This window comes from Heterodontus francisci, chromosome 7 (assembly GCF_036365525.1).
Source record: "Heterodontus francisci isolate sHetFra1 chromosome 7, sHetFra1.hap1, whole genome shotgun sequence".
In the NCBI taxonomy this organism is placed as follows: Eukaryota; Metazoa; Chordata; class Chondrichthyes; order Heterodontiformes; family Heterodontidae; genus Heterodontus; species Heterodontus francisci.
The window spans coordinates 123,262,593-123,281,217 of record NC_090377.1 but is presented as its reverse complement, the minus strand read 5'-3'; the positions used below and the strand labels follow the sequence as shown (position 1 = coordinate 123,281,217).

Here is an 18,625-nt window from a genome sequence, read left to right as displayed (position 1 = left end):
TTTTGCTGCAATATATAACATTTAAAACCCTTCTGCACAAGTACAGACATTTCCAAACAAACTTTGGGCTTGTCAAGGTGAAGACAAGGGAATCAAATTCTTAAATCACTCGATTTAACTCTGGCAGCAGCAAGCAATTCCATGCCACGTCTAACACAGGTTTGCTGCACAGGAAAGCACACCCTGCACTGCCATATTAAGACCTCTCCAGTCAGGTATACCATGAGCTTTAATGCTGTCTAAAGAGATTATTATTTTTCCCCAAAAGGAGCATCTCCGAGTTCCTTTGCTCAGTCATTGGCAGCCATGCCTTTAATTGCCTGGGCTGAAGCTCTAGAGTTCCCATGCTAAACCTCTCTGCCTCTCTACTGCTCTCTTCTTCTTTAAGACACACCTAAAAATCTGCCTCTTTCCCCATGCTTTTGGTCACCAATCCAAATGTCTCCTTAGGTAGTTTGTGTCTAATTTTGTCTGAGAACGCTCCTGTGGGACACTTTGAGATGTATGACTATGGAAGCTGTTGTTAGAAGTTGGAATCAGACAACGGTCCTTCTTTATCACCTACTTGCTGCACAAATGACTACTGGCAACACCTATGCGGTCATATTCAGCTGGCATCTGACACAGGAAATATCAGAGAAATGTATGATGGCATTAAGAGAGCTTTTGGGCCAACCATCAAGAAGATTGCCCCCCTCAAATCTAAATCAGGGGACACAATCACTGACCAACGCAAGCAAATGGACGGCTGGGTGGAACACTACCTGGAACTGTACTCCAGGGAGAATGTTGTCACTGAGACCGCCCTCAATGCAGCCCAGTCTCTACCAGTCATGGATGAGCTGGACGTACAGCCAACAAAATCGGAACTCAGTGATGCCATTGATTCTCTAGCCAGCGGAAAAGCCCCTGGGAAGGACGGCATTACCCCTGAAATCATCAAGAGTGCCAAGCCTGCTGTACTTTCAGCACTGCACGAACTGCTTTGCCTATGCTGGGACGAGGGTGCAGTACCACAGGACATGCGCAATGCCAATATCATCACCCTCTATAAGAACAAGGGTGACCGCAGTGAGTGCAACAACTACCGTGAATCTCCCTGCTCATAGTGGGGAAAGTCTTCGCTCATGTCGCCTTAAACAGGCTTCAGAAGCTGGCTGAGCGTGTCTATCCTGAGGCACAGTGTGACTTTCAAGCAGAGAGATCCACCATTAACATGCTGTTCTCCATTCGCCAGCTACAGGAGAAATGCCGTGAACAACAGATGCCCCTCTACGTTGCTTTCATTGATCTCACCAAAGCCTTTGACCTCGTCAGCAAATGTGGTCTCTTCAGACTACTAGAAAAGATTGGATGCCCACCAAAGCTACTAAGTATCATCACCTCATTCCATGACAATATGAAAGGCACAATTCAGCATAGCGGCGCCTCATCAGAACCCTTTCCAATCCTGAGTGGCGTGAAACAGGGCTGTGTTCTGGCACCTACACTGTTTGGGATCTTCTTCTCCCTGCTGCTCTCACATGCATTCAAGTCTTCAGAAGAAGGAATTTTCCTCCACACAAGATCAGGTGGCAGGTTGTTCAACCTTGCCTGTCTAAAAGCGAAGACCAAAGTACGGAAAGTCCTCATCAGGGAACTCCTCTTTGCTGATGATGCTGCATTAACATCTCACACTGAAGAGTGCCTGCAAAGTCTCATCAACAGGTTTGCGACTGCCTGCAATGAATTTGGCCTAACCATCAGCCTCAAGAAAACGAACATCATGGGACCGGACATCAGAAATGCTCCATCCTTCAATATCGGCGACCACACTCTGGAAGTGGTTCAAGAGTTCACCTACCTAGGCTCAACTATCACCAGTAACCTGTCTCTCGATGCAGAATTAAACAAGTGCATGGGAAAGGCTTCCTCTGCTATGTCCAGACTGGCCAAGAGCGTGTGGGAAAATGGCGCACTGACACAGAACACTAAAGTCCAAGTGTATCAAGCCTGTGTCCTCAGTACCTTGCTCTATGGCAGCGAGGCCTGGACAACGTATGTCAGCCAAGAGCGACGTCTCAATTCATTCCATTTTCGCTGCATCCGGAGAATCCTTGGCATCAGGTGGCAGGACCGTATCTCCAACACAGAAGTCCTCAAGGCAGCCAACATCCCCAGCATATACACCCTACTAAGCCAGTGGCACCTGAGATGGCTTGGCCATGTGAGCCGCATGGAAGATGGCAGGATCCCCAAGGACACATTGTACAGCAAGCTCGTCACTGGTACCAGACCCACCGGCCGTCCATGTCTCTGCTTTAAAGACGTCTGCAAACGCGACATGAAGTCCTGTGACACTGATCACAAGGCATGGGAGTCAGTTTCCAGTGATCGCCAGAGCTGGCGGGCAACCATAAAGGCAGGGCTAAAGCATGGCGAGTCGAAGAGACTTAGCAGTTGGCAGGAAAAAAGACAGAAGCGCAAGGAGAGAACCAACTGTGTAACAGCCCCGACAACCAATTTCATCTGCAGCACCTGTGGAAGAGTCTGTCACTCTAGAATTGGCCTTTATAGCCACTCCAGGCGCTGCTTCACAAACCACTGACCACCTCCAGGCGCTTACCCATTGTCTCTCGAGACAAGGAGGCCCATCATCGCTACATCATTATCAACTTACTATTTCTAAAATTACTCTCCTGAAGACTGCCAATATGATGTTAAAAAAAAAATCAGATTGACTGGCCATTGTCTCATTGCTGTTTGTGGGAACTTGCTGTATGCAAATTGACTGCCATGTTATCCTACATTACAGCAGTGACTACACCTCAAAAGTATTTCATTGGCTGTGAAGCACCGTGGAAGGTTCTGAGATTGTGAAGGATGCTACAGAAATACAAGCCTTTCTTTTTTAGCATTTCAATAACATTTCAATAATGTTCAATAAGAATAGCATTTCAATAACAATTGATACAGCATCTTTAAGATAGAAAAATATCTCAAGACTCTTCAATCAGGCACAATCAGACAAAAAAAAACATCAAGACAAAGAACATATTATGTAGGAGTGACCAAAAGCTTTGTCAAAGAGTTAAGTTTTAGTGGCGCAGTGGTTAGCACTGCAGCCTCACAGCTCCAGGGACCCGGGTTCGATTCTGGGTACTGCCTGTGCGGAGTTTGCAAGTTCTCTCTGTGTCTGCGTGGGTTTTCGCCGGGTGCTCCGGTTTCCTCCCACATCCAAAAAAGACTTGCAGGTGATAAGTAAATTGGCCGTTGTAAATTGCCCCTTGTATAGGTAGGTGATAGGGAATATGGGATTACTGTAGGATTAGTATAAATGGGTGGTTGTTGGTCAGCACAGACTCAGTGGGCCGAAGGGCCTGTTTCAGTGCTGTATCTCTAAATAAAAATTTTTTTAAAAATAAATAAAAATAAAAAAAGGAGAGGGCGGTGGAGAGACTAAGGGGTTTACAGAGGGATTCATGAGTGAGCTTCTAGATAATTCAAGGCATGACCAATGGTAGGATGAAGGGAAGGGGCGGAATGCACAAGAGGTCAGAGTCAGAGGAATGGAACGTTAAGGGTCTGAAATTCAGCTCAGGGTCAAATAGGACACCCCGGACTTATACACAATCTGGTTGAACCTGAAATAGTGGCCAATTAGGAGGATGGAATGGATAGCAAGGGTAAGGATCAAAAACAATAGCTTCAGTCTACCAATGTTTCACTGGAAGGACCTCCGGCTCATCCAAAACTGGATATTGGACAAGCAATCTGACAACACTAAGGCAGTGCAGGCATCGAGAGGCAGAGCTGCTTGTCATCAGCATACATATAAGAGCCCTAAAGTCAGATCATTAGCAGACCCCGGAGGAACAATATGGAGGTAGGAAGATAAGCCATTTGTGGAAATGCTCTAGCTACAATCTATCAGAGTGGCACTAAGTGAGTGCACTCCCACTGAGGTCAATAACAGAGGAAAGAGATTGGAAGAGAATGGTGTGATCGATTGTGTCAAAGGCTGCAAAGAGGTCAGAAATGATGAGGAGGGATAGTTTGTCACAGTCACATATGGTGTCATTTGTGATGTTGACTAGGGCTGTTTTATTGCTGTGGTAAGGACAGAAACCTGATTGCAGAGATTCAAACATGGAGTTGTGGAAACTTGTCCATTGATTTTGAAGACGACAAATTTAAGGAGCTTTTTGGAGAGGAATGGGAAGTTAGAGATGCTTGCAAGGACAAAGAAATGTATGGTGGGTTTTCTAAGGAAGGGGTTAATGATGGGGGTAAAGAAAGCAGTATGTGAGGAGACGGAATGATTTACAATAGCATGGGAACCAAGAAGGGAAGTTGGGCAGTCAGCAGTTTAGAGGGAATTGGGTGAAGGGAGCAAGAGATGGTTCTCACGGACAAGGCAAGCTTGGAAGGCACCAGAGATACAGTTGAAATTGGCTAAGGCAGGAAGTAGTATGGGGAGAAGTTGCAGAGATGGCTAAACAGATGACAAAGCACATGAGCTCTTGACATTTGCATTTGGAAGTTGAGAGGGCAGGGGAGAGGGTTTTAAGGATTTGGCTGAAACTGGAGAACAGGAGTTCTGGACTACCTTTGCTCATCAGGATGATTGGGAGTAGTATGTAGTCTTGGCAGAGGAGCATATGACTGAATATTATCCTTGTTGTGATCCACCCAGAATTAGTAATGAACATTTGGTACATTTCCACTTCCCACACCAATCAGCCTTATAACCTCACTGAAGGAGATAGTTAGTTAGCACTGAATTAGGGTCAGTTTCATGCTCTGCACTCATGTGCAACAGGAAATAAGATTCATTACACATGATCATTATGCTCATCAGAGGAGGAAACATGAAGTTATCACAAGCAGAAAGAAAGGGCCACTAAAGATTCAGCTGCTGGATGAACTGTTAGTTGTTAAGCTGAAAATGGGAATTGCAAATTCAGCTGCAGTATTTGGCAAAGCCTTGTATGAATACAACAAAGAAAAAGACATCCTTTCTCACACGAGGGGGGCCAATTCTCCAGAAATGGGGCATAGATCGCCCAGGCTTTGCTGCTAAATGCAACAGACTGGTTGGGTAGGGTAGGGGTTGAGAATGAGAGAATAGGTGGGAGAAAGAGAAAAAATGGGGATAATGAAGGAAGGGTGAAAGAGAGAAAGAGGGGTGAAAGCGAGAAGGGGTGAATGTGGCAATAGCATGAGAAGGTGAAATCCATAGTTAACCCATCTATTTATTTGTCTGGCTCCAAATTATGGTTCAGAGCAGAATTCTCTGCAGTAGTTTTTCTCTAACTGAGCCTGGGTGTTCTCTTTTTTTGCCTCTCCCAGGAGATTAAATGGCTGCGAGAGGTGGTGGTGAGGTAGAAGTCACTGGGCATGATGGTCCAGCCATCATGACGTGGGGCAGTTTGATAGACCAGTTGGTATTTTCCCTACCCATTAATTTTTTATGCTCATACAAAAGTGGAGATCAAGGGGTAAAATTTCCCCCAGGGTTCTTCCACCACTACTTCAGTGGAAGATTTGCTGAAATGCTGCAGCAACAGCATAAACATCTTTCCTCCAGGGCTTCATCTGATTTCTCTGCCAAAGTTCTGGCAGGGCATTAGGAGAATCCCCAAGAGAAATTGTACCTCAGATCTGCAACTTCCTCCCCAAGTTGGATTTACTTATTACTGGGATCAGAATGCAGCTTATGAGTTTAACAATCTGATGTCAACTTTAGCCAGGCACCAGGTCTGTATTAACCAACATTGTACTTCAACAGTATTTCATTGGCTGTGAAGCCCTTTGGCACATGTTGAGGTTGTGAAAGGAGTTTTCCAAATGCAAGTTCTTTCTTTCTTTACAGTTGTTGATGAAATGTCGCTCCTGAACGTTCTAAAATCATCTTAACTATGCTTAATCCCACCAAAATACCAGTTCAGTCAGAGATGGAAGTCAAACTATATAAATCCAGAAACAAGGGGGACAGAAAGAGATTCAACTAGGGTGGCCTGTTAGCACAGTAGCACATAGGCATTAACCACAATCATGATGAAACAAATTCAGTTGGTCTTGGAATAAAAAGAGAAAATGCTGGAAATACTCAGCAGGTCAGGCAGCATCTGTGGAGAGAAAAGCAGAGTTAACATTTCAGGTAGACAACTGGTTTTGGGATTGCTAACACTGGTTAGACATTTTCCGGATGGTTTCATCCCATAATCTCCTGTTTCCGAAATGCCCACCCACACATTACCATTATTGGTCCTTTGACATGCCAATCCTGACAGCGCACTGCCTTCCAAGCCAATTAGAAAGTGAATAGACTCTTCAGTAACTGATTGGATGACGCTTGACTATCAAATATACAGCTTTTTCTCCCCATCTCCAATACTTTTATAACTAATAAATAAAAGTGCTCCAAGAAAATGGTAAAAAACCACAAGTTTTTTTTAAAGCTGTGATTTTTTTTCTCTCCTGTATTTTAACTCGGAAATTAAGCTGGAGCGAGGGAGTCGGAGTGGAGAAAGGGGTTGGGGGATGGGGGGAGCCCTCGTTCGCCATGAGCAGAGGTTTGAGCACATGATTCCCCAGAGAGGAAGGAAAGTAGCCACGTACGTTATGCTCAGCAGCCCAAGAGTTGAGAGCATATATATGCTCTCAAGTGGGAGCGAAAGAGCACGGAGCGAAGGGTTAAAATATGTAATAGAACTTGCATCGTTTGCAAAATACTAGAAAATAGCAGCATCTGTTTGTGAAGATCTAGCATAAAAAATAGGAGAGAGTGTTTAATATTGCTAAAGTGCAGCATAAAATGACAGGTATGCCATGTCAAACAATTCTGGCCCATCATAATGTCTGCATTAAGAAAGACAGATCAATAAATCTGTGTAGCTGGTTAGCAAAACACAGATTCTGTCGTCCAGATCTTGTTTTCATCATGTAGAAACAGAAGTATTCTTTACCTCCAGGATTCTGTCTCCAGTTTGTAGTCTACCATCTTTTACTGCTGCCCCCCTTTGTAGAATGTTTTTGACCAGGATGGGACCAGGTCCATGCACAGATGACTCTTTGGTGACTACTGTGAAACCAAGACCCTCTGAACCTGGACATAGGAAGAAATCAAAGAAAAGTTGCTGGATTAACTAATAATGAACTGGACAAGCATTAACACTTTACTACAAACTTACAATCAATTCAAAGTCTACTGGCTACTATTATCTAGTAAAATACAGATACACAAAAGCTTCTAAATAGATCAATTTTGCAACCATATGAGTATATTGTAAAAAAAAAAGCACGCTATAGATTTTATCTTTAAAACATGCAGCCAGAAATAATGCATAACATGCCATGTAACAGGCATTAACACATTCCATAAACTAGAGCTCATCCAAAATTCTGCTGCCCATATCCTAACTTGCACCAAGTTCCATTCACCCATCATCCCTGTGCTCACTGTCCAGCTTTGCTCCCAGTGGCAATGCCTGAAATTTAAAAACCTCATCATTGTTTTCAAATTCCTCCACAGCCTCACCCCTCCCTATCTCTGTTATCTTCTCCATCCCTCCAAGATATCTTCCTCCTCTTCAACAAAAGAGTTGAATTCCAGAGGTGAGGTGAGAATGACTGCCCTTGACATCAAGGTAGCATTTGACTGTGTGACATCAACGAGCTCTAGTAAAACTGAAGTCAATGGGAATGAGGTGAAATCTCACCAAGGGCTGGAATATTTAGCACAAAGGAAGATGGTTGTGATTGTTGGAGGCCAATCATCTAAGCCCCAGGACATAGCTGCAGAAGTTCCTCAGGGCAATATCGTAAGCCCAAACATTTTAGCAGCTAAGCAATGACCTACCCGACTTTGTAAGGTCAGAAGAAGGGATGTTCTCTGATGATTGCACAGTGTGCAGTTCCATTCACAACTCCTCAGATAATGAAGCAGTCTGTGGCCCGCATGCTTCAAGACCTAGACAACATTCAGGTTTAGGCTAATAAGTGATAAGTAGCATTCAGGCCACACAAGTGCCAGGCAATGACCGTCTCCAACAAGAGAGAATCGAACCACCTCCTTGACATTCAATAGCATTACCATCACCATCCTGGGGGGGTCACCATTGACCAGCCACATAAATATTGTGGCTAAAAGAGCAGGCCAGAGCCTGAATATTCAGTGATGAGTGACCCACCTCCTGACTCCCCAAAGCCTTTCCACCAAGTTACAGCTTCCATTGCAGCACAAACAGCGGTCACCAGAAATCTGAGTGCTGCCGTGAAGCTCAGATTACAGTGGATTACACTGTGTAAAGGGGCTTTCAGGGTGTTCACAGCAGTCCATCAATTTGCCTCCAGCTTACTAGGATTGCTGAGGCGGCAACCACCCCCAGCCCCCCACCCCTGTCCCCACCGGCCCCAGGGGAGTGGCAGTGGCTCCATGGAGCACGAACCTGCTGTCCTCTCTCAGGATGACAGTACTCCTGCTCCACCCCTACCACTCTGCCAGTTCCCTTGCTGTTGGCCAGTCATCAGCCAGCCACCCCAGACTGCTGCACTGGCCGGGATGGGGCGTTGTTGTGAGGAAGGTGGACATGAACTCCACCTTGGTCCATGGTGGAAATCACTTGGCAATGGGACCTGAGCACCCCACCCCCCCCCCCCACCACCCCCCCCCCCCCGCCCCACCATGATTCTATGGACACCCCCCTCCACCGACCTCACCTCCAACCTTGAAGGTAAGGGGCAGGAGGTTTAAGGGGGATTTGAGGAAATAATTTTTCACTCAGAGGGTAGTTGGAATCTGGAACACACTGCCTGAAGAGGGGGTAGAAGCAGGAACCCTCAACATTTAAGTATTTAGATGAGCACTTGAAATGCCACAGCATACAAGGCTACAGGCCAAGTGCTGGAAAATGGGATTAGAATAGTTAGGTGCTTGAGATGGCCGGCACAGACACGATGGGCCGAAGGGCTTGTTTCTGTGCTGTATAACTATATGACTCTATGACCTTGCCTCGGGGGGCCCAAAAAGTTGAGTTCCTGGTATGGGACAGTTTGTGATTGGAGAAATGGGGCTCCAGTTATTGGTATTGCACTCGGATGAGTTCCTCATGGACAGTACGGCCAGAGAGGGACCATCTAGGGGTTGCCTCCTCTCCCTCCTCAATGCAGTCCTTGTCCTGCTCGGACGCTGCAGTTGTGGCCACAGCAGGTGATAGATTGTGATGAGAATGCCATCAAAAACATTGTCCCTCACTGAAGTTCAGGTAGGAGAATTGCTCCTTCTACACCCTGTGTGGATAAGGCCGCCTGTTGAGAGCCCTTTTGCCCGTCAGCTTCTCCCTCTTCCAGAACCTTGTCCTCTATATGGTCTCTGTTCATTTTCCAAGTCATGTTGTATTCCAAAGGGAATGACTACTAGTACTCCCATGTCTGACAGCAACTGGTTTGGGCAGAATCCTTGAAGTCAGCAAAAGTTCCTTCAGCACCTTCAGATTTTTGCAACTTTAACCAAACTATAGAGTGCACCAAAGATTTGCAGCTGAAATCAACCAGCAACTAACTTGTTAGTAATTGATGATCCCGTTAAAGAGCACTGCTGTGGGGTCCTTCCTGCTGCTGAACTTGTGTTCAGCTGTGCAAGATTAAGAGAGGACATTAGCTACAGCATTGAGCTCCAAAATGCTATCACTGGCATCAAATCAGGATTGCTCATGGGTTGATGTCTTGATCTGATGCCATGGTCTACCTGCTCTGCATGCTTCCAGCGGATGTTCACTGGGCATGCTAACGCCCTAACCAATATGGCATCTGGCGTGACTCACTCCACAAGTGCATGCGCGTGCCACGGAAACAATTCCGTAGTGCCCAACCTATCCACATTTCTCACCCCATAGTTTGTTGAGGTGAGGTAAAATATGAATAATGCATGCATTATTATGTTTAAGTATTAGGAAATGGCTTGGTTCTTTGAAACGTTATGCGAGCAAATGTCTTATAACACAGAGTCGAGATAATGAGCAATCTTTGCCATGCCCGTGTATCAGCACACAAAGAAAATGCTGATCCCATGCTCTGGAGTGAAGTGACAGCTGAAAAACAGTTAATGAGAATGTTCATTTCCAAAGGGGACATTTTCTCAGGTCCCAATTGATTTCCAATGCACAGTACACTCCAGTTAATGGGCACCTAGATAATGGGAAATGTTCATTTAAAGAAAACATTTGTTTCTGTAGCAGCTCTCAGTTCATTCCCCATATATTATCATGCATTTGCATTATAATAACTGAAAACCATAGGTGACTTCCTTGCCATTGCACTGAAGTTTTGTTCTAAAGGGGAAGTTTATTCATCTTAATTGACACATAAAATAAATCTGTAATTCTAAATGTCATAAAAGTGGATATCAGTATGCCTGCCGTTGACACTGGGGTCTTCCTCTTTTACGCATACTTATCTGCATAACCGATTAAAAATTCTGAGCTTTCCTGTTTGTTATGCTCACGTCCTGATGTCACCTTTATAATATCCCATAATGCCCAAGAGGTAATGCTCATAGAAAGAAAAGAAAGACTTTTATTTCTATAACACCTTTCACAACCTCAGGAGGTCCCAAGCGCTTTGCAGCTTTGAAGTACTTTCAAAATGTAGTCACTATTGCAATGTAGGAAAGGCAGAAACCAATTTGCATACAGCAAAATCGCACAAACAGAAATGTGAATATTGCTGAAAACAGAGATATGTTTTCTTGCACTCATTAGGACAATCCGCAAGAATACCAATGTAAGGGAAAACAGCAACTTATACTGTATGAGAGTGCTGAATAGTTGGCAAGTGAATTCTGATTAGTAGAGGCGTTGCCATGGAGAATGAACCAATTTATGGAGCTCACTTGCCAACCATTCAGCACTCCCTTCTCATCCAGCATATGTTGCTGTTTTCCCTTATATTGGTATTCTTGCGGCTTGTCACGATGAGTACAAGATGAAAAGTTTCGACAACACGTCTCTATTTTCAGCTGTACTACCAAACAACAAACAGAAATGTGTTAATAAACTGCTAATTTTTTTTTTAACCGGTTTGCTGAAGGGATAAATATCAGCCAGAACACTGGGGATATCTCCCCTGTTCTTCTTAGAAATAGTGCTGTGGGATCTTTTACATCTACATGAGTGCACAGACAGGGCTTCAATTTAATGCCCTATCTGAAAAACGGCAACTCCAACAGTGCAACAACTCCTCAACACTACACTAAAGTGTCAGCCTAAATTTCATGCTAAAGTCCTGGAAAGGACCAAAAGTGCAACAGTAACATCTGAAATGTAACATTTACCATTTAACAGGGAGAAGTAAACACCCTTTTATCCAGTATTCCCAAATGGCAAAACACAGTCAGCACTGCCGCCCAGTTTTTTTTTTATTTGTCTCCGATGTAGGTTTCCCCCCCCCCCCGTTTTTAAGCAAAAACTTTTAACTTTTTATTTTCATACAAAAAACTACTCTGCTGCCCTTGCGTCCTTCTTCACCCTTCCCATGTTCCTCCTATATCACTGTCCTGCCACTTCCCCCCATTACTGCTGCTGCCCTCCATCTCTGCCTACCCTTTATTGTCCCTTTTGCCTCACTCTAGGACCACCTCTCGGTGCTTCTTCTATTTACTCTCCCTGGGCCCACTCAGTGGAAGCCCTACAAGTCGAGCCCACCTTGTCCCCTCTACCTGGCTCACCTCCCTTTTACTCCCACTTCTTTTCTTCAGTCCCCTAGCCTCCCCACATCCCCTTTTCCCATCCTCAGCTGGTATTTCCAGCCTCCGGTGCCTCACCTCATTCCACCCACCTGTTTAGAAAAGAAACAGAAGCAAGTTTCCCAGCTGTGTATTACGAGACACACTTTTTTGTGTGTGTGTGTGAATTTATTAATGTAACAATTTCGCATTGAAGAAATGGAGAAGGGAAAAGGAAGCTACTCTATCAGGAAAGGCACACACGGGACCAGCGCAAAAAACAGGTACTGAACGGGAAACTGATGACAGGGAGACAGGCAGCAGGAATCAGGAGGGAATGAGAAGGGAAGACAGCAGTTGCAGCGCTGAAAGAACAGATTGTGGTTGGAGATCACAAGATGAAGGACTGAGAGGGCAGTCAGAGAGCGAAGATATAACCTTGGCTGAGGGGGGTGTCAGTGGTATAGTGGCAGTGGCATAGACAATGCAACAAGTCAAGGTGGTAGCAGTGATGTGATGAAGGCATAGTGGTCACAGTTAGGCAGGAACAGCGAGTCAGAGTTATACAGCACAGAAACAGGCCCTTCGGCCCATCGTGTCTGCGCCAGTCATCAAGCACCTAACTATTCTAATCCCATTTTCCAGCATCTGGTCCATAGCCTTGTATGCTATGGCGTTTCAAGTGCTCATCTAAATACTTCTTAAATGTTGTGAGGGTTCCTGCCTCTACCACCACTTCAGGCAGTGCGTTCCAGATTCCAACCACCCTCGGAGTGAAAAAATTGTTCCTCAAATCCCCTCTAAACCTCCTGCCCCTTACCTTAAATCTATGCCCCCTGATTATTGATCCCTCTGCTAAGGGAAAAAGTTTCTTCCTATCTAACCTATCAATGCCCCTCATAATCTTGTACACCTCAATCATGTCCCCCCTCAGCCTTCTCTGCTCTAAGGAAAACAACCCTCGCCTTTTCAGTCTCTCTTCATAGCTGAAATGCTCCAGCCCAGGCAACATCCTGGGGAATCTCCTCTGCACCCTCTCCAGGGCAATCACATCCTTCCCATAATGTGGTGCCCAGAACATTCCCAACTCACCTGAGCAATCCTATAGAGATCTGTTACCTACCTCCAGTGTAAAATCTTGCACATGGAGTGCAATCTTGTATCAAGTTTATTTTGTGGAACACTTCCCTTGTCACACTTAGTTAAGAAAACCCCTACGATAAAACAGTTCACCCTCCATACAATGAGCAACGGCATGAGAGATCTGCTTTATATAGGGTAACTAAAGCAATAACATAAGTCTCTGCCTGAATGGAGATGATTGGACAATTCCCCAATGATGCCTGGCGGCCGGACTGCAATCAGCGACTGGGATTGATTTTACTCAAGTAATTTGTATTATGAAACTATCCTCTACTGACTGCATTTTGCTGGAGAAATAATGCTGTTGAACACTCAATTCACATCACTGACAGAGGAGGTTTATAATGTGACCAACAATATTACACACAAAACACAGGAACCAAAGGTAATACTGGAGTCATGGTTAAGTATACTGCTAACTCCCGTTACAGCATTTGATGTGGTGAGGTTTGGACTGCTCTGAATACCATGCAGCAATGTCATATTTGCATTGAGATGAACAAAACCAGTTCTTCTTCCCATTGTTGCCATGGCTCAGTAGTACCCCTCCCACATTTGAATCAGATGGTTGTGGGTTCAAGTCCAAGTCCAGAGACTTGAACACAAAATTTAGGCTAACATTCCAGAGCAGTAGTGAGGGTGTACTGCACTGTAGAAGGAGCCATCTAGCGGATCAGACTGAGGCCCTGTCTGCTCTCTCAGTTAGATGTAAAAGATCAGGGCCAGCATTTATCCCTCAACAAAAATCACAAACAGATTATCTGCTCATTATCATATTGGTCTTTTTGGGACATTGCTGTGTGCCAATTGGTTGTTATGTTTCCTATATTACAACAGTGACGACACTTCAGAAGTGCCCTATTTCCTTCTGGATTGCAACTCAAAAAAAATACCTTTTTTCAAATCGATTTTGATTTTTCTTCCTTGTTTCTTGGCCCCAAGTCCAAGAGATGTTGGTGAGGATGCTTTCTTTGGCAGTACTGAATGACTGTTACTCCTCAACTGTTTGGGGCTGTTGATCTGCACTGAAATCAATGGTGAGCTGTTCTCTGAGCTACTGGAATAAACCAAATCCATAGGTTTGCTGTTTGGCTTTGACCGTAATGGAGGTGGAAACTTGGTTTTGGAATCATCTTCGTGGTTGTGGCTATTGAGGGGTCCAATTGCAAACCTTTCATACCGATCCCTGTTATAACCTGGAACTATTTGGAGCTGGATGGCAGGAAGTTGCATTGCATTTCGAAAAACCTCCTGTGCTCTGAAATTCAAAAAAGGTGTTTACAGTCAAACCATATCAATTAAGACCCGAGGTTCCAAAGAAAAGTTTGCTATATTTCTGTAATGTCTTATTTTGTCCCTTAACTTGGCTCTCTTCCTTGTCCCTCACACTTTCCACACAGAAAAGACATTCTGTTAGACTTGAGAAGGCCTGCGGCCAGGCTATGAACCAACTGCTAGGAGGTGCACAACAGTAGCATTCACGACAGTGGTTTGCCCTATTGGCTTTGTTTCCCTTCTTGATGAGGAGCACATCGCCTCGGCTTTGGGACCTCCTCCAATGGCAGAGCTGTAACATGAAATTCAGTGGCCGGAGACTGCTGAGCACAAGTCCATGCTGCACCAGCTCAAGACAGTGAGTGTACTACAGTATTGTGGTAATCTAATTTGAAATTTATGTTCATTACTAGTCTTATGACAGAAGTTGTGATTGACTTACGATGAGTTTCACAGAATTAGATTTACCTGAATGATACCGAGGCTAAAAGGATTAATTTATGAGGACATGAGGTTGCATAGACTCGACTTGTATTCCCTTGAGTATGGAAGATTAAGGGTGATCTAACTGAGGTGTTTAAGATGATTAAAGGAGTTGATAAGGCAGGGAAAAACTATATACTCTGGGTGGGAAAGTCCAGAACAAGGGGGCATAAGGAGTGATGTCAGGAAGCACTTCTTCACACAAAAGGTAGTGGAAATCTGGAACCCTCTCCCCCCAGAAAGCAGTTGCAACTGGGGGCCACTTCAAAATTTCAAAGCTGAGGTTGATAGATTTTTTAAAAAGTGTATTAAAGGATATGGAACCAAGGTAGGTAATTAGAGTTAAGATACAGATTAGCTATAACCTAATCAAATGGTGGAAAAGACTTGAAGGGCTGAATGCCTACTCCTGTCCCTATGCTCACCTAAGTAGGCAACATTTCGTAATATCCAAATGTACACAAGATTGCTGGTCTCCAAGACTAGCATCGTAAGTACATGGGATGGGAAACTGTTGTGACACAATAAAAATTACAAAAGACAGCATTGATACATTTAAGGGGATGGCTTGAGGCATGCATGAGGGAGAAGGCAATAGAGACATTCAGTGGTGGTGGAAATGGACAATTAGAGTGGGAAGAAGCTCGAAGTATAAACATTGGCATAGACTAGTTGGGCCAAAATGCCTATTTCTATGGTGCACATTCTATGTATTTCTGTGATCCCTTCAGTATCAATTGAGGGCGACTGTCAAAAATAACAAATCAGCCAAGACAAATGCCTTCACAGTAACAATTTCTGTGAGTGTACTGTCTAATTCCTCACTCCCAGTATACACTTAGGCAGCTTTTACATAGCTCAAAAGCCCCCTTCCCACTGTTAAGTCGGCTCAATAAATTGCAGCTTTGAGAGAGCTCATGAGGAAAACGTACAGCCACAAGGTTTGAGAAAAGAATGGCCACACTTACTGAACAAATGTTCTGTCTGTTAAATCACTGTCATTAATTTTGACGATGCACTCATTCTCTTGGAGCAGTCTCTCTCGTTTCGATCGGCTGTTCTCTTCGATACCACGAATGCACAGACCGAGGAACCTGGAGGACAAACAGCAAAAAAAAAGCGTGTACAAGGTTTGGAAAAAAAAAAATCATTGGCCTGATGGAAATGGTCAAGTCAAGGTGGAAGAGCGGGAAACATCTGTACCAGTTTATGATAAATTAACTGCCCTGGTGTTATTGAATCTGGCACCCATTCAGCAATCCATTGTAATATTCATAACCACAATATTTTTCAAATGTTTTCAAAGGCAAGCTCAGTATTCCAAGACATTGCTTTGTTAGATGATACTGTGCCATGTCAAGCATTTTGCTTTTCTCATTCCAACTGCCGAAATGTGTTTGTCACAATTAAGATCAATATACCATCAACTCCACATACCTAACCCAACCACTGCAGCAAAGCCCTTTCTATCATGTCTATTATATACAACAGCAATAGATTCAATCACTTCCCACTGTATAAAATTTCAATTGATTCGACTAATTCCTGTCCACTTCCACTGTATAACGATTCCAATTTTCACAGAGAATTTTCTGCACCCAAGCATAAAGCATCCTTTAATTGTCCACACAGCAGAATAAATATAGTCACTCCTCTACCAAATCTAATCTAGAGTCAGCAGGTCATTTTATAGGTGCAATCAGTTTTGTGTAAAATATGTTTCGGCTAAGTGTTTTTGGTTGCTTTTTGTTTAGATTGAATCGCTGAAACAAAAATGATTAAATGGGCTGAGGTACTAAGATTACAAATTGGCTGCACTGCATCAGTACTTTGTAGAAACCCTGACACAAGCATAAAACGGAAGACTTGTCACGCATTTTTAAGATTCAAATGCACATTCAAAATTCCTGATGACAAACTGATTACAAATCATTCACTATCCTGTTTCAAGCTCATTTTAAAATCAAGCCTGATTAAGAACTACTGATGTCCACTGCCCCCACATCACGAAACCATCAATACCCTCCTCTTTTTCTCTAATGACGTGACTTATAGAAGGGTACGTTTCTATTGGCACCAAATTCCCTCCAGCAGCTCATCCAAACTGTCGTTCTTCATACGTAAACCCCAACTTTCTTCCCTTCAACTGTGGAAGGCAGATATGCTGGGGTGTAGCTTCACAGTAGGTTTCGGCAGACTTACAGCCAATCTCAATCCAATCCTCACCAAAGCAGCACATAGTCATTTTCCAGCAGGCATCATTGGAGACTGATCAGAAGCAGGTAGCCTGGCAGCTCCCCAAACCTACCCCTGCCCCACCACTCCCCACCCAACTTTCCCTGGCCCAGAGACCAATTATAACATCCCCATCTGCCATGTCAGATGCGATCAGTTGGCATGGCAGAGACCAGAGGCTGAACCTGGTGCTTTCTGGCTCTGTATGGCTCGGTACTGGGTAAGGTATTCAGTGTATACTGAGCCATTGGTGTGATTTTTGTCTTGATTGTACAGACCAAATTATTTTCTGAAAAAAGTGCGATAACTCCCCCCAAAGCTAATACTGTTTTTGCATTTTGAGTAGTGCAGCATTCAGCCATACTAGGTTGTAAATTTTAAGGTTTACTGCAGCTATTGATAAATATATTGTTTTCTTTGAGGGAAGGAAAAATCAATGGCATGCAGAATACAGTGTCAAACCAGACGGTGATTTGTATTTCTTGGCCTAGCTCCGAAGTTCAACTCTATGCTGAATGCTAAAATAATTCAAGTGACTATAAAGGTAGCATTTCTTTTGGGCAGCTTAAAAACAAAATCAACCTTTTTAAGCCTCCGATCAAACAATATGCTTTTAAGATTTTATAAAGTTACATTTATTATTAAAACATCAGGTCACCAAGTTACAAATTTTGATTCTAAATTTTATAGCTCACAGACTACTGCAGCGCACTCGAATGAAAAGAAGTATTCAGCTGAACAATGTCATAATTCAAGCTAATGAATAGAAGGCACCTAGCTGCCATTCAACTTCTACCACTTCTACCAGATGCCCTGAGCTGTCCGCAGCATTTTGATTTTAGCACAAAATGCCTAAATTGTACTACTTGTATGTACTGCACTGGAATTGAGACAATGAAAAACTATGTTATGGATACAAAGCATTTCTGGCACATCTACTAAGAAAGCTCTGTCAATTGCCCAATGGCATGCTGCATTGATCCTTACTCCATAGTGTTCACTTTCTTTCTCTCTCACGACAGACAGGAAAATAGGGGAAAAGATAGAGATATCGCACAATCGGAGAATAAAGCGGGGGCGGGGGGTGGGGGGCTGAAGAAGTGGGAATAGGGGAGAACACATGGAACAGAAAAAAAGAAAAAAAGGGAGTGAGAGAGGGGTGGAAAAGACAGATATATCAGTGAAGCAAGGGAGAGGGAGAGAAATGGAAAAAGAATGAAGTAGGGGTAAAGGGAGAGAGAGATCAGTAGACATAAAGGAGATAGAAGTCAAAGGAAAAAGGGTGGTAGGGTTGGAGAAAAGGGAGGGGGTGCCGGAGAAAAGTGGGGGAGTGGAGAAAAGGGAAGCGGGGCCAGAGAAAAGGAAGGCGACGTCAGAGAAAAGGAAGGAGGGACCCGAGAAAAGGAAGGGGAGGCCAGAGAAAAGGAAGGAGGGACCCGAGAAAAGGAAGGGGAGGCCAGAGAAAAGGAAGGGGAGGCCAGAGAAAAGGAAGGGGAGGCCAGAGAAAAGGGAGGGGGAGTCAGAGAAAAGGAGAGGCAGAGATGGAAAAGAAAGTAAAGAACTGAGAGAGTTAAAACCTAGAACTTTAGACAGGCTAGAGGTGGAATCTTCAGTCAAAAACTGTTTCAGGTATTGGTCATTTACCTCTGATTTTTTTAGGGGATGTCACGAAGTATGATTGTTGATTGGAACAAAGGACAACAGTGAACTAAACCAACATCATTAAGATCATTTAAGTGCTTCAAAGATTTTACGTTTGTCCATGTATTTACTTCTTCAAATAGG

General features: G+C 44.0%; 1 protein-coding gene across 6 annotated transcripts in view; it reads right to left on the bottom strand.

Moving 5' to 3' along the window:
• The window catches only part of LOC137372300 (partitioning defective 3 homolog B-like), a 1,025,472-nt gene that overhangs the window by 608,492 nt on the left and 398,355 nt on the right, over positions 1 to 18,625 (bottom strand). For 5 of the 6 annotated variants that reach the window (XR_010975414.1, XM_068036099.1, XM_068036101.1 and 2 more), the window contains exons 7-9: positions 15,574 to 15,699; positions 13,741 to 14,105; positions 6,951 to 7,090 (exon numbers count right to left, since the gene is read on the bottom strand). Coding sequence is in view for 5 of the 6 variants with exons in the window: in XM_068036099.1 (XP_067892200.1) it covers positions 6,951 to 7,090; positions 13,741 to 14,105; positions 15,574 to 15,699 (631 nt within the window). In the remaining variant the exon portion in view is untranslated. Of the gene's footprint in view, positions 1 to 6,950; positions 7,091 to 13,740; positions 14,106 to 15,573; positions 15,700 to 17,827; positions 18,078 to 18,625 lie in introns of those variants that run through there. The other variant, XM_068036103.1, reaches the window with a different exon arrangement.